This window comes from Eretmochelys imbricata, chromosome 1, assembly GCF_965152235.1.
Source record: "Eretmochelys imbricata isolate rEreImb1 chromosome 1, rEreImb1.hap1, whole genome shotgun sequence".
NCBI lineage: Eukaryota > Metazoa > Chordata > Testudines > Cheloniidae > Eretmochelys > Eretmochelys imbricata.
This window is the reverse complement of record NC_135572.1, coordinates 2,255,422-2,272,181: the sequence shown is the minus strand read 5'-3', so window position 1 is coordinate 2,272,181 and position 16,760 is coordinate 2,255,422. Positions and strand designations below refer to the sequence as shown.

The following is a 16,760-nucleotide window of genomic DNA, read 5'->3' as shown; positions in this document are numbered from 1 at the left end:
ATTTTTTCCACTTCAGTTTTTGAGCTACCAGGTGAATGGAGAACTCCCTACAGCATGAACTCTCTAGTCTGGGTTTTGTTGCATTAAGGAACAATGAGGTATAACCAGTATCCACCCTCATGCTTCCTGCTGGTGTCTATTAAGGTTTCCCACACCAAGACAAATAGGAATTATTGATATATGGAGCACCACTGAATATGGAATTGGCATGAGTAGGGTCAGGGGTTCACAATTCATTTATCTGAATTATGGAAATGTCATTTTTCAGTGTATGATGAGTGACCAATCTGCTTCACCCATGAGAACATCCTCCACTAGTGCATATAGTCTCTCATATTAACATTGTCTCTCCAACCAGGCATTTCTACTGCAACCATCACCCTATACCCTGGGCACATAGAGGAAGTCACGGGAATGTATGGTGCATGCAGGAGACACCGTTCTGCCTTAGAGTTGGACATCTTCTCCTCTACTCCATGTCTGATTCCAACGCAACTGACTTCACCAACCCCTCCACCTTCATCCTGCTGGGCATTCCTGGCCTGGAGGCGGCCCATGTCTGGATCTCCATCCCCTTCTGTGCGATCTATGCCTTAGCCATCTTGGGGAACTTCACCATCCTTTTGATCGTGAAGATAGAGCCGAGCCTCCATGGGCCCATGTACTATTTCCTTTGCATGCTGGCTGTCACCGACCTGGCCCTGTCTACATCCACCGTGCCCAAAATGCTGAGCATCTTCTGGTTCAATTCCAGGGAGATCGATTTCAGTGCCTGCCTCACCCAGCTGTACTTCATTCACTGCTTCTCAGCGATGGAGTCTGGGATCTTAGTGGCCATGGCTTTGGATCGCTACGTGGCCATCTGCCATCCCCTGAGACATTCCACCATCCTGACAAATGCGGCGGTGGCCAAGCTAGGCCTGGCCGTGGTACTACGCAGCAGCATACTCGTACTGCCCAATCCCTTCCTGGCCAGGCGGTGCCCATATCACAGAACCAACATCATCCCCCATACCTACTGTGAGCATATATCCATGGTGAAGTTGGCCTGTGCTGACATCCGTGTCAATAATTACTATGGCTTCTCTCTGATATTCCTCATCACTGGTGTGGATGTGTTTTTGATTGCCCTGTCCTACACACAGATTCTCAGAGCCATCTTCAGCCTCCCCACAAAGGACGCCTGGTTGAAGACGTTTTGGACCTGTAGCTCCCACGTGTTTGCCACATTAGCCTTTTACATCCCAGGTCTTTTCTTCATCCTCACACACCGGTTTGCCCAGAATGTGCCCCTGCATTTCCACGTTCTCAGTGCCAACATGCACATCCTTGTATCCCCCATGCTAAACCCCATTATCTATGGTTTGAAAACCAAACAGATCAGGAACAGGCTGCTCTGGCTCTTTCCTCATAAAGGACCTAAAGTTTTCTCCTGGTGGTCTGGCTCTAAAACCAGCCTTCATGCAGAGCTGTCTGGGGACATGGTGCTGAGCCCTCTTTCCTGAATCATCTACTGGACACTCACATAGACATTAAATCCTTCCCCGACCCTACTGTGCTGTGTCAGCCTGACAAACTGGGGAATTGGTCTGTGTACAACTCATTAACTCATAGGTTGTCACATTTGTAATTGTTGGTCACTGGATTCCAAAGCCCTGTCCCTTGCTCCACCACTTCTGTCAAGTCTCACCCCTTCCTCTGCTTCTTCAACCTAAGGCACTACCCCTGGTGATTGATCCTCTCCTGCCCTCCCACTGTCACTCTCTGGATCATTTCCACCTCCCTCCCCCCCAGGATCTATAAGGAAGCCATTTCAGATTTTGGTGGGAGTGGCAACTTTAACCGTGATTCCAGAGGCTACCTTAGCTCTTGAAAGCTTTAGATGTTTTGGCAGATAACTTAGCAATTAGCAGACAGGAGCACTGTATCTAATTCATATATAAGCAACAGAAAGTTAAACAAATATTAAACTCTGTCAGCTCTAATACTAACATGTTCTGGCATCTTGTGGCAAGTCACTTAAGGGACACTGGTGAGGCTTATAATTTTAATGTGTATTCTCATTCTGTCACTAACTCTGTGGAGAGAGAGAGAGACCCTGTCAGTCTTGCTGTGTTCTAGCTCAGTTCTGGGAGGGGAGTTTTTCTATCAATAGGTTGGTCATAAAAGACCATCAGCCCCAACAAGGTCTCACCCAGACAGAAGAAAAGAGTAATTATATTCTAGATAAAAGCCAGTTTTCTCCAGTGTCTCTGCAGAGGGGAGGGCGTGGAAGGAATGGAACCTCCCCAGACGGGGGAACAGAGAGAGGAGGGCTTGGTCCGTCCCTCTATAAACACAGAGACTGGATGAGTCAGAAGAAGCTGAGGGAGGAGAGAGGCAAAAGAGCAGTAGAGGGGAATCTATGGTTGCGGGGCTCTGGCTGCAGTGGAGAGACAGACTGCAGCTGGAGGAGAGGGCAGAAGCTGCGGGTGGTGGTCCCAGGGCTCTGACCAAACCGCAAAGAATGCTCCAGGGTGGTGAGGACACTGAGGCAGGGAATGGCATGCAGGTGTCAAATTGTGTTTCCCTAGATCTGGGTGTGACACTCTGCTCCCCATATTCATCACAGTGGTATGATTATGATGTGGTTATTAATTATGATGCATCTTTTCAAAATATTCTGATCTGCTGAATAGGATTATCCTATTCGTGAGCCTGTATCGTTTGTATCAGGAGTTATGAATATTCACGATGTATCTGTATTCCAAATGTGGTTGCTCCTGGGTGACCCCCACAAGGCAAGATGCTTTCAGTCTAGACAGCCGATTATGAAGGGTCAATTCAAGGTAATGGACTATTAAGGAAAACAGTAGACCTTAGGAGAAGCTCATCCTCCACCTGGGAAGCCTTTCTGAGAATGCTTCAGTCAGCTTATGGATAATGGCTGCTATGACTCAGAGAAGTTTGCAAGGACATTTGACTAAAGCACATGACACTGAGCTCCATTTTGGTACCTGTATTTTTCCAATCACTGGGCTGGGAACTTGGCTTGGAGCTATGGATTCCCATCATATGAAAAAGCTATAAAAGGGGGCAGCGACATCACTCCCCAAACAAGAACACCTGGAAACACCTGCAGAACAAAGACTGAACTGTGGGAACTGCTGGTCCCAGGCTAATGGGATTTCTAGCCTGTGTATGGAAGCTTAATGGACTGTTGTCATAAACATACAGCTAAGGGTAACATAAAATCCCTCCTTTACCTGTAAACGGTTAATCAGTTCAATTAACCTAGTTGGCATCTGGCCAGAAGGACCAATGGGGAAAGAAGATACTTTCAAATCTGGGATACGGGGGGTGGGGGGGAGGGAGGTTTTGTTTGTGCTCTTTGTTTTGTTCTCTCTCGGGACAAAGAGAGAGACCAAGCGTGTAACCCAGCTCCTACTGAAATGATACATCTAAAACTACAGAAATTGTAAGTAATACCAAGGAAATGAGTTAGATTATCTTTTGTTTTAGCTTGTGAATTTTCCCTGTTCTAAGAGGGAGATTTATTCCTGTTCTTGTAACTTTGAAGTTGAGCCTAGAGGAGAATCCTCTGTGTTTTAAATCTTTTTTATTACCCTGTAAAATTACTTTCCATCCTGATTTTCAGAGGTGCTTCTTTTACTTTTTTCTTTATAATAGAGGGACCTGATTGATTTTAGTGTCCTAAGCATAAAGGGTCTGGTCTGTACTTTTATTAAAGGCAATTGGTTTGTATGTTATTCTCAAGCCTCCCCAGGAAAGGAGGTGAAGGAGAGTGGGGGAGGAGGATTTTGGGGAAATAGGAACTCCAAGTGGTCCTTTTCCTGAAACTTTGTGTAAATCACTTGGTGGTGGCAGCAATACTGTCCAAGGACAAGGGAAGTAATTTGTACCTTGGGGAAGTGTGACGAAGCGGAACTGTTCTTAATGTTTCCTCTGAATATTCTGGGGGTACCTCAGTTTCCCTTATGCAGTTCTTAAGTATCTAGGGGGTGGGATAAGGGTCTATGACCATTGCAGAGCCCTAGAGGGCAGGTGTGTGCAGGGGTCTGGACACAGAGAATGGCCGACACCCTGTTTCCTGGCAACTGATGGCCTGGGCCCTTCACCCCTGCAAGGTAAGAGCTAAAGGGTGGGAGAAAGGAATCAGGTGACCTCCTGGCCCGGGAAAGGGACAAAGCCCAGAGGAGGAGGGGCTGGAGAGAGTTTCAGTTTGGGGCTGGCTGGGGACAAGGAGTGAAGGGCAAACAGGGTTGTCTGGCTCACTGCCCCACAAAATGGAGCCAGCTGAGGGGTCCTGTTCTCTGCACCTACAAGCTCTGTTTTAGACCATGTTCCTGTCATCTAATAAACCTTCTGTTTTACTGGCTGGCAGAGAGTCACATCTGACTGTGGAGTTGGGGGGCAGGACCCTCTGGCTTCCCCAGGACCCCGCCTGTGCGGACTCGCTGTGGGAAGCGCACGGAGGGGCAGAGGAGGCTGAATGCTCCGAGGTCAGACCCAGGAAGGTGGAAGCCAGGTGAGCTGTGTGTCCTGAAGACAGGCTGCTCCCAGAGAGGAGACTTCCCCAGAGTCCTGACTGGCTTCATAGGGAGCAGTTCCCGAGCACCGCCCGGGGACTCTGTGACAGGAAGTTTTTAACATAAGCTGGTAGCATATAAGCTTCGGGGGTCTTTCATGCGAGTCCCCTAATCTGTATCCCAGAGTTCAGAGTGGGGAGGGAACCCTGACAACTGTCAGTACTATCCAACAGGGTGAGACACTGTTTGGTTCAAATCTTATTTAGTATATGAGATTTAGACTGTGATTTCCTTTATTTTTTAGGTAACCATATTTGATCGGTTTGTTATTACTTATAGTCACTTAAAATTTATCTTTCTGTAGTCAATAAATATGTGTTTTATTTTTTAATTAAAACAGTGTGATTTGCTTGAAGTATGAGTAAAACCTCAGCTCATTTAATGGAAGCTTGTGCATCACCCTTTTCACATCAAGGGAGGGGTGGACTGGATAATAAATTCACACTGGTCAGGCTTTTGACCAGGACAGAACGGTACAGCTCTGGTGTCCTAGGCTGGAGACCTGGGGGTATTTTGGCTGTAGCTTCCCGATGGTGGGTTCATGAGTGGTTGGTCAGAGATTCATGAACGCAGCTGGGTGTGGTCCCTGCCTGTGGATGTTGGTGTGAGTGCAACCTTGGAGGGATTTTCAGCTTGCCACAACCTCACAGTGCAAGAGGGACCCTGGATTGGTGAGACAGAGATCTAAACTGTACCCCAGTTCCACGTGGCACCCAAGGGGGGAGAACTCATCACAGTGGGTATCTCTTGTGCTGTCTAAAATAGAGGAATTGTTTTAGCCACCCCTTTTGCAAGGCCGGGGTGTGTTTGCTGTAACAATCATGTGCAATATGGGAGGGCTGAGGAATGCTGAGGAGTTCTGGGCTCCCCTTTTCAATGCTCCTGGTCTCCAGCAGCTGCTCTGTATCAAGGGGCAGTACAAGATCAGGAGTGAGGATTTTGAAAGCTGACCCAGCATCCCTCCCCATCAGTGCTGGGTCAGTTTTGGCAACTTTCTTCCTGCGGACACATTACTAGAGTGAAAGAGCAGCAAATTGTGAATTGGGCCTACCGAGAAATGTCACTACATGGCCAGCAATCACATGGACTACAAAAGCTTCTGTAGCACAGCAAGACTGCCACTGTGTGAATATACAGCTAGACCACCGTAAACACCTTCCCAGAGATTGATCCAGGCAGTGCTCGGTTTGCAAAGAGGCTACATTACTTCCAGATTTGCCATGAAGATGTTGATGGTGACTTATGGGATGAATGGTTCCCGAGATACTTTGGCAAAAGTCTGTTGATCCAGTAATGTGTATGAGACTGAGGTCTGACAAACAGAAATTGCAGGTGACGTTAGCGGAACAAGGAAAGTGAGAGGGATATTTTCACAGGGTCACGTGTTGCACATGTGATGGGTATTGGGGAAATTGTATTGTGATGGCTATGGACCAATTGGTCAGGATGTGCGAGTGTCACAGCCGATAACAGATAGCGATGTAGCTATCAAAGGCCATGGCCAGCATGAACCCGGACTCTATGGTAGTGAGTGAATCAAAAAAATCTGGGCTAGGCAAATGTTGATGTGAATAGCCCAGTTGCAGAACCAGAAAATGCAGAGGGTTTTGGGTAGGGCGGTGGTGGAGATGACCAGGTCAGCGAGCGCCAGCATGGAAAGGAAAAAGTACATGGGCTAATGGAGGCTGGGCTCGGTCTTGATAACAGCCAGGAGGAGGCTGTTCCCCAGGAGGGTCAGAAGGTAGACAGAGCAGAATGGGATGGAGATCCGGACATGCGCTGCCTCCAGCCCTGAGATGCCGAGGAGGATAAAGGTTGAGGGGTGGGTCGTGGTCCAGTTGGGTACATTCAGATCCACAGCACAGCTGCTTCCTGCCCCTGTAATTAACCTTGAAAATACTCAGGTTACCTGGCCCAGCTTTAGCTTCTGGCTTGGCGTGGGGGGACCTCAGGGCGAAGAGGAGGGACAGAGGACCAGGCCTGTGGTGAAAAGTGGATGGTGCACTTTTCTAATTACACAATTAGAGTGCACTTTTCTAATTACACAACTTGAATATTGACAGGTTTCAGAGTGGTAACTGTGTTAGTCTGAATCAGCAAAAAGAACAAGGAGGACTTGTGGCACCTTAGAGACTAACAAATTTATTTGGGCATGAGCTTTTGTGGGCTAAACCCCACTTCATCAGATGCATGGAGTGGAAAATACAGTAGGAAGATAGATAGATATATAGATAGATATAGATATACAGAGAACATGAAAAGATGGGTGTTGCCATACCAACTCTAACAAGACTAATCAATTAAGGTGGGCTATTATCAGCAGGAGAAAAAAAAACTTTTGTAGTGATAATCAGGATGGCCCATCTCAAACAGTTGACAAGAAGGTGTGAGTAACACTGGGGAGCGGGATTACCATGGGGAAATAGTTTTTAGTTTGTGTAATGACCCATCCACTCCCAGTCCTTATTGAAGCCTAACTTAATGGTGTCCAGTTTGCAAATTAATTCCAGTTCTGCAGTAACCTGGAAGAAAACATAAAATCATTATTAGTTGTATTTTCAGATAACACAACAATTGGGGGAACAGCAAAAAATGAAGAGGACAGATCACTGAGTCTCTTCAGCCATTACACCAGGGAGAGATGGGGGGGCTCAGCCGGCTGACAGGAGCATGTATGGGAAAAGATCACCCTGCGGAGGTGATCACTCACCTGGCAGCTCACAGATCTGAACATTCTTCCCACAATTGTGTCCACCCAAGTCGAGGGCCCCACTACACTTTGCACAGCTGACGTCAGTTTTGGCATTCGAAAACAGGAGACTGTGAGAGGTTGGGAGGGTTGGCAGAATTCAGTTTTTATTTTTTTTTATCATTTTGAAGTATAATCTCTCTGTTTTTAAGCATTTTATTTTTTTTCATCAATTTATATTTCCTTAACTATTTTGCATTTTTTGAAAGGCTTATTGATTTAAATTTTCACAGTTGCAGGAAACTGGAGGGTGGGTCAGACAATAAAAAAACAATGACAGCAGACACTGAGATTCAAGAAAGTAAAGCAGTATAACTTTAAAATTTACAGCCAGGCTACTTGAGACCATGTAAGCGTTTGATTTAAGACTCTACTTTGTATATTTTGACCTTTGATGTTAACAATTTGTGTTTTGATTATCATTAATGGAAATATTTTTCATCAATTTCTGCCTGTGAGTGACAGTTCTCAGGACATTCAGGATGGTGAGTCAATTTATTAGCTCCTGCCTCAGTGAGAGGGAACCTCTCTTATGGGGGCTAATAATAAGCTCCCTGACACTCAAGAATTCTCCTCTGAGCCAGCCCTGACTTTGCATCGTAAGTTAATAATAGGAGCACCGGAGTCACCAAATCCCTCTGAATCAGTCCTCTGTGATAAACATCCCCTGATACTGGCTATTCACAGACATCCCAGATTCCCTGCCCCTGAAAAGCAGTGTTGCCCTGTTAATCAGTTTTACCTTAAACTACCACTCCTGTGTTACTGTCATAAATATAAAGGGAAGGGTAAATGCCTTTAAAATCCTTCCTGGCCAGAGGAAAAATCCTCTCACCTGTAAAGGGTTAAGAAGCTAAAGGGAACCTCGCTGGCACCTGACCAAAATGACCAATGAGGAGACCAGATATTTTCAAAAGCTGGGAGGAGGGATAGAAACAAAGGGTCTCTGTCTGTCTGTAGGCTGCTTTTGCCGGGAACAGAATAGGAATGGAGTCTTAGAACTTTTAGTAAGTAATCTAGCTAGGTATGTGTTAGATTATGATTTCTTTAAATGGCTGAGAAAAGAACTGTACTGAATAGAATGACTATTCCTGTCTGTGTGTCTCTTTTGTAACTTAAGGTTTTGCCTGGAGGGATTCTCTATGTTTTGAATCTAATTACCCTGTAAGGTATCTGCCATCCTGATTTTACAGAGGTGATTCTTTTTTACTTCTATTAAAAGTCTTCTTGTAAGGAAACTGAATGTTTTTTCATTGTTCTCAGATCCAAGGGTTTGGGTCTGTGGTCACCTATGCAAATTGTTGAGGATTTTTACCAAACCTTCCCCAGGAAGTGGGGTGCAAGGGGTGGGAGGATTTTGGGGGGAAAGACGTGTCCAAACTACATCTTTTCAGGAACCCAGATAAAGTTTGGTGGTGGCAGTGGAAGTCCAAGGGCAAAGGGTAAAATAGTTTGTACCTTGGGGAAGTTTTAACCTAAGCTGGTAAAAGTAAGCTTAGGAGATTTTAATGCAGGTCCCCACATCTGTACCCTAGAGTTCAGAGTGAGGAAGGAACCTTGACACATGGCACTTGTGAACTTTTGTAATAAAAACAAAAATTGTTTTATTTAAGAAAGAATAAAGATTTAAAACCAGAAATAGGATAGAATGATGGAAACAAATTGTTACATTGCAAAAGAAAATCATAAAATGAAAACTTGGGTCTACACTTATCATTGATTACCTTTCCTATTTAACAAAGCAGATTCTCCCCTTCCCCCCCCTCCCCCCCGCCTGCCTCCCAAGTTCAGTCTGTTGCAGAACTGGCTGGTTTCACAAGAACCAGGATCCAAATGTTCATGAAAAGACTCCCACTCTCCAAAGCATTTTCTCAGTGGATGGATACAGAGTGCTTTTCCTTCTCTGTGATAGACTGAAAACAGCCTTTTGTTTCTAGTCACAGGCAGGGTGAACCCCAGTCTGACTCTAAATTATTTTTTTCACCTTTAAGTGATTTTGATTAATTGTCATTGCCTCTGATGGTTTTAGATTGAAAATTGTAGTGTTTGTACAAAGCTAAAGAAATGAATCTTGCATTGCATCACCAGTCAGACAGGGCGAGGTGACAGCTCTCCCTTGACTGAATGGACCATCACTGAGACACATTACTGCATCTCCTCTGACTTATTTCTACTCCAAGCCCATAAAGCACATTGTCAATATAAATACATTATTCCTTAAATATTAGCTGTACATACACTCACAATGACCATAATGACAGGTTTCAGAGTAACAGCCGTGTTAGTCTGTATTCGCAAAAAGAAAAGGAGTACTTGTGGCACCTTAGAGACTAATCAATTTATTTGAGCATGAGCTTTCGTGAGCTACAGCTCACTTCATCAGATGCATACCATGGAAACTGCAGGAAATGGCCTAACTTCATTATCATGCGCATTGTGTAAAGAGTTGTCACTTTGGATGGGCTATCACCAGCAGGAGAGTGAATTTGTGTGGGGGGGTGGAGGGTGAGAAAACCTGGATTTGTGCTGGAAATGGCCTAACCTGATGATTACTTTAGATAAGCTATTACCAGCAGGACAGTGGGGTGGGAGGAGGTATTGTTTCATATTCTCTGTGTATATATAAAGTCTGCTGCAGTTTCCATGGTATGCATCTGATGAAGTGAGCTGTAGCTCACGAAAGCTCATGCTCAAATAAATTGGTTAGTCTCTAAGGTGCCACAAGTACTCCTTTTCTTTTTGCGAATGACCATAATGAATCTTGACAAGTTATGAGCTTTCTGCAGATACTTTACATATTATTTGTATGGATAAATATTCTGTAAGACTTATGTTTGGTATGGTGAGTTTGTCAGGGTGGTGATGAGAAATGTTTTCAAAGAACAGGGGACCCCCTTTGCAAATGGGTGTATGTGACAGTGTGTGTATGGTAAAATAGATATTTATCAACATTTACTTATAAAAATCTAGTGTCTCCAAGCCTATCTACATCTTAGTACAGTTACCTTCAAGGGCAAATTGTTTGGAATATAGCATCCAAAACAGAAACAAGGTAAGGTACAGAACAACAAATTAATAAAGCGGTGGGTTGGATCTTTGGTGACATATAAAGTGCTTTCTAATATGTAACCAATTGTGCTATAAATATAAATGGTTTTGGGGTGTATTTTGAAGCACACCTACTGTATAAGATGGACATGCTGCGAGATTGGAATTGCTTCCCAAAAAGAGGGGTATGTATGTCTACCTTTCGTATTGAACTACTTTTTCTTAGACAATAAAATGGGCTATCTTTGGTTATGTGGTCTCTTGAATATTTTTCATAATGAACTAGAGCTGTAGTCAATTAATTGGCGATCCATATTAAGGGGGCTGTCTGCATATTGGACTGCAGGTTTGGACCCTTAACTCTGAACTGTCTGTCAATTTGATACCTCTCCTATACATTTAGCTGAAACTTGTAATGCATTCTCATTGTCGATGACGATCTTGACCCGTTCCTAAACTGCTAGGAGATCTGCTGGTGAAAAGTGCCATCTCAGAGCGAGGTAGTTGTTGTTGTTGTTCATTATGAATTATTATTATTATTTATTACTTTGTTACTATAGTTACTGATGCACCTCAAAGGGCTCTACTCTCAGAAGATGGATCCTCCGCATTTTCTGAAAATTAGATCCAACCAAGGAGTCTAAAGTTGATCACCATGAAATGAATCACTTTCAGAATTCTGGGTTACACATTTTAAGGCCAGAAGGGACCAGTCTGATCATCTAGTCCAGTATAACACAGTCCCTAGAATTCCGTCCAGTGATTCCTGCCTCCCAGCCGGTACCTGGTGCGTGGGTGTCTCTTTCTAAAAGAAATGCTCTAGTTCAACCTTGATTTAAGGGTTTGAAGTGATAGGGAATACACTGCATCCCTTAGTAAGTTGTTAAAATGGTCAATTACCCTCATTGTTAAAAAAATGCACCCTATTTCCCAATTGTCTTGGTTCAGCTTCCAGTCATTGGATCTTGTATGTCTTTGTCTGCTAGATGAAAGACCCCCCCCTCACATAATGGATCTGCTTTCCATCGAGGGGAGTCAGTTGAATCTACACAGATTGAGAATCTGATGGCTCTGACAGTAAAGTGTGCTTTCCAGCCTTGGAATCATTCTTGTAGCTCTTCCCTGGTCTTTCGCTGAAGGCCGTGGACCATGGGCATATCACTACATCTCTCTGTACCTCAGTTCTCCATCTGTAAAATGGGGAAAAAAACATTTCTCTCTCTCTCAGGGGTGCTTTGTTGAGATATTAATTAATGACCAGGAGATGTAAAGACATTACAGTGATAGGAGCTATATAAATACCTTCATAGATCACAGGCTTGTTGTTGTCCCATTAAGTCAAAAATAACACGGACAAAAGAACAAAAGAATAGCCAGGCTGGGTCAGACCAAGGGTCTGTCTAGTCTAGTATCCTGTCTGCGGATAGTGGCCAATGGAAGGTGCTTCAGAGGGAATGAACAGAACAGGTAATCATCAAGTGATCCATTCTGTGTTGTCCAGTCTCAGCTTCTGTCAGTCAGATATATGGGGACACCCAGTGTGTGGGATCGAGTTCCTGAACATCTTGCTAATAGCCATTGATGGACCTATCATCCAGGAACTTATCTAGTTCTTTTTTTGAACCTTGTTATAGCTTTGGCCTTTACAGCATCCCCTTGCAATGAAAATAGAGTATTCTTATTTTTCTGGTTTTGGTCCATTTCCATGCAGGGAATGGAGATGTATTTAAGTAACGAGGACTAGGAGCACTGTGATGGAATTAAGACAAGGAAAATTTAAGCTAAATGTCAGGAAGAGTTTCCTGACAGTGAGACCTGTAGGCTGTGAAATTGACTTCTTGGGGAACAAAATGGTGGAAGCTCAATCAACTGAGTTATTGAAAACTTATTGGATGCATACAATGGAACAGGACTATTCTATTTTCTACCCAAGATCCATAAACTTGAAAATCCTGGATGCCCCATCATCTCAGGCATTTGCACCCTGACAGCAAGATTGTCTGGCTATGTAGACTCCCTTCTCAGGCCCTACGCTACCAGCACTCCCAGCTATCTTCGAGACATCACCGACTTCCTAAGGAAACAACAATCCATCGGTGATCTTCCTGAAAACACCATCCTGGCGACTATGGATGTAGAAGCCCCCTACACCAACATTCCACACAAAGATGGACTACAAGCCGTCAGGAACAGTATCCCCGATAATGTCACGGCAAACCTGGTGGTTGACCTTTGTGACTTTGTCCTCACCCACAACTATTTCACGTTTGGGGACAATGTATACCTTCAAGTCAGCGGCACTGCTATGGGTACTCATATGGCCCCACAGTATGCCAACGTTTTTATGGCTGACTTAGAACAACGCTTCCTCAGCTCTTGTCCCCTAATGCCTCTACTCTACTTGCGCTACTTTGATGACATCTTCATCATCTGGATCCATGAAAAAGAAGCTCTTGAGGAATTCCACCATGATTTCAACAATTTCCATTCCAACATCAACCTCAGCCTGGTCCAGTCCACACAAGCAGTCCATTTCCTGGACACTACTGTGCTAATAAGCAATGGTCACATAAACACCACCCTATACTGGAAACCTACTGACTGTTATGCTTACCTACATGCCTCCATCTTCCATCCAGGATACACCACATGATCCACTGTGTTCATCCAAGCTCTAAGATACAACTGCATTTGCTCCAATCCCTCAATCAGAGACAAACACCTACAAGATCTCTATCAAGCATTCTTAAAACTACAATAACCACCTGCTGAAGTGAAAAAACAGATTGACAGAGCCAGAAGAGTACCCAGAAGTTACCTACCACAGGACAGGCCCAACAAAGAAAATAACAGAATGCCACTAGCTGTCACCTTCAGCCCCCAACTAAAACCTCTCCAACGCATCATCAAAGATCTACAACCTATCCTCAGAAATGATCCCTCACTCTCACAGGGGAGACAGGCCAGTCCTTGCTTACAGACAGCCCCACAACCTGAAGCAAATACACTCCAGCAATCACACATCACACAACAAAAACACTAACGCAGGAACTTATCCTTGCAACAAAGTCCGATGCCAACTCTGTCCACATATTTATTCAAGTGACACCATCATAGGACCAAATCACATTAGCCACGCCATAAGGGGCTCGTTCACCTGCACATCTACTAATGTGATATATGCCATCATGTGCCAGCAATGCCCCTCTGCCATGTACATTGGCCAAACTGGACAGTCTCTACGCAAAAGAATAAATGGACCCAAATCTGACATCAGGAATCATAACATTCAAAAACCAGTAGGAGAACACTTCAACCTCTCTGGCCACTCAGTAAAAGACTTAAGGGTGGCAATTCTGCAACAGAAAAGCTTCAAAAACAGACTCCACAGAGAAATTGCTGAGCTTGAATTAATATGCAAACTAGATACCATTAACTTGGGTTTGAATAGAGACTGGGAGTGGCTGGGTCATTACACATATTGAATCTATTTCCCCACGTTAAGTATCCTCACACCTTCTTGTCAACTGTCTAAATGGACCATCTTGATTATCACTACAAAAGTTTTTTTTTTTCTCCTGCTGATAATAGCTCATCTTAATTAATTAGCTTCTTACCGTTTGTGTGGCAACTTCCACCTTCTCTGTGTGTGTATATATATCTTCTTACTGTATGTTCCATTCTATGCATCCGATGAAGTGGGCTGTAGCCCACCAAAGCTTATGCTCTATTACATTGGTTAGTCTCTAAGGTGCCACAAGTTCTCCTGTTCTTTAAACATACAAGTTTTATGAAAATATAACAGAGGAAACAAGTGTGCACTGTCTAAAGTACATGGACAGGTGGGGAATGCTACCTCTTCATAGATAACAAGGCGAGAAAGGACAACTGTGAACATCTATCTGACCTCCTGTATAAGACAGGCCATAGAAATTCCCTGAGCTAATTCCTATTGGAACCCCGCACACGCACCGCAAAAGAGAGAGAGAGAGAGAGAGCACACTGATAACACCATCATCTAGCCATAGTGTCTAAGAGCCAGCACCTGAAGGCCTTTTCCATTTCTTTCAAAATGAACAAGCAGCTGCACTGAGATGCAGCACGATCTAGGGGCTAGTGTATGGGACTGGAAACCAAAGCTCTATTCCTGGCTCTTTCACTGACCTGAGAACTTTGGCAAGTCCTCTCTCTGTGCCTCTTTCTGCTCCCATCTCGTATCTGTCTTTTTGCTATTTAAACAGCAAGCTTTTCAGGTCAGAAACTGGACAGTGCCCTAGCACAATGTGGTCCCAGTCTCAGGTGGGGTTTCTAGCCATTTCAGCAGTACAAAAATAAGTCAGCTTGTAAAGAAAAGACAGCCACCATTGTTTCAAAAACAGTGGCACAAAAGTTACAGCCCACTCTGATGAGAGACTCACTAACCAGCTCTGAATCTGAACTTCTCTGACTAGTCCCCTTCTCCTGAGGCTTCCGGGGTTTTAATCTTGTTTTCTTCTGCTGGGGCTGCCTGTTGCTAAAAGGCTGCACCTGTGTCTCCAACGAGGTTTGGCTAATCTAGCTCATACATTCGTTAGTAACCCAATACCCATCCTAGTTGTTTTTTTTCACACAGGTTTATGCATTTGCCTATTTGTCCTTTCCTTTCCCTAGTTTTCTGGGATGGATCAAAAGGGAGAGACAGAATGCTGCACTGATTAACAAAGGACAAAGGAAAAAGATTCAGAGTGTACTACTTCCCATAACGCTTCATTGTTCTCACAGAAAGCCAGAAGAGGAAAGGGAATCAAATGTCAAAGGTGAGAAACAAATAAACCAAAAAACCTCAGCCTCCTGAGGAGATAGACAGTGCTGCCACAACCTCTGACTCCAGTGATTCTGTGTAAGTTGCTATCCTGGGACTGGAGCTGGTATTTGGAACAGAGGAAATTGATCCAATATTCAGTAGCTCACTTGCACGTTGTTTCCCAAGAATTGAATCAGCCCTCATGGGTTCTTTGCTGCCTGTTTAGAGGGTAAAAGCTCTCCCAGCCTAGGTAGGAGAAGAACAGCACATCATGTCGTGCCTGAACACCAGCACCCGCTCCCACCCTGACGTCTTCCTCCTGGTCAGCATCGCTGGACTGCTGGAGGCCCAGTTCTGGATCGCCTTCCCTTTCTGCATCATGTATGTCATTGCCGTGCTGGGAAATGTCATTGTTCTCTGCATTATAAAGACTGAGCCAAGCCTGCATAAGCCCATGTACCTCTTCTTGGCCATGCTGGCCATCACCGACTTGGTCCTGTCCACGTCCACCCTGCCCAAAATGCTGAGCATCTTCTGGCTGGACTCCAGGGAGATTGGGTTCCATGCCTGTCTCATTCAGATGTTCTTCGTCCACACCTTCTCATCAGTGGAGTCGGGCGTATTCATGGCCATGGCCTTGGATCTCTATGTGGCCATCTGCTGCCCCCTCCGGCACTCCAGCATCCTGTCTGTCCGAGCCATAGTGACAAGGGGGAGCCTGGTGCTGGCACGCGGGGTCCTTCTGGTGAGCCCCTTCTCCCTCCTTGTCCGCAGGCAGCCCTTTCGCCAGCGCTGCCTCATCTCCCACTCATACTGCAAACAATGGCCGTGGTGAAGCTAGTGTGTGGGGACGCTACAGTCAGTGTCATTTATGGACTATTTGTGGCTTTTATGGTGGTGGGGATTGACTTGTTTATCATCTTCCTGTCCTATGCTATGATCCTTCTAGCTGTGCTCATACTCCCATCCACTGATGCCCGTCTCAAGGGCTTCAGAACCTGTGCATCTCACTTCTGTGTCATCCTTGCGTTTTACATCCCTGGCCTCTTCACGTTCCTCACCCACCGCTTTGGCCACAATGTCCCCCACCATGTCCACATCCTGGTGTCCAATCTCTACTTGCTGGTGCCCCCCATGTTAAACCCTATTGTGTATGGGGTGCAAACTAACAGATCCGGGAGAGGGTGCTCCGTAACTTCCAGCAGAAAGGAATGTGAGCAGTGTGTGCCTGTCTAATTTAATCTAGGAATATAAAACATTCATCACATTGGACTCTGACCCATTCACTCATAGAGGTATGTGATCATAGAAGTGTCACCACGGACTCCATGGGGGCTCCACCTTCCCTTCCTGACCCAGGAAGGCACCTCTTCCTTTCCCTTCCTGACCAAGGAAGGCACCTCTTCTCTCAGCTCCCATGATACCCCCTGCTTGGGTGCTGGCTGGCTCATTGGTGGGGATCTCTGTCACCCATCACTCTCAATGGTTTATATCAGCTTTTAGCTATGGTTTGTTGTACAGCAAAAATAACGTGAATAAATTACCTGGCCACAGGTGGGTCCCAAAATACTGTGTCTAGTAAATATACCCT

General features: G+C 44.9%; 1 protein-coding gene and 2 pseudogenes across 1 annotated transcript; 2 read left to right on the top strand and 1 right to left on the bottom strand.

The window, feature by feature from the left end:
* The window catches only part of LOC144259317 (olfactory receptor 52P1-like), a 56,239-nt pseudogene extending 48,552 nt beyond the window's left edge, over positions 1-7,687 (bottom strand).
* LOC144277404 (olfactory receptor 52E4-like) lies at positions 477-1,505 on the top strand. Its single transcript, XM_077838167.1, has one exon. The coding sequence runs from the start codon at positions 477-479 to the stop codon at positions 1,503-1,505; it is 1,029 nt and encodes a 342-aa protein (XP_077694293.1).
* Positions 7,688-15,440: 7,753 nt separating the features above from the next.
* LOC144277743 (olfactory receptor 52R1-like) lies at positions 15,441-16,386 on the top strand (annotated as a pseudogene).
* The last annotated feature ends 374 nt before the right edge of the window (positions 16,387-16,760 follow it).

Excerpts from the sequence above, each read along its gene's own strand:
- LOC144277404 (XM_077838167.1), top strand. The coding sequence starts at position 477 with ATGTCTGATTCCAACGCAACTGACTTCACCAACCCCTCCACCTTCATC.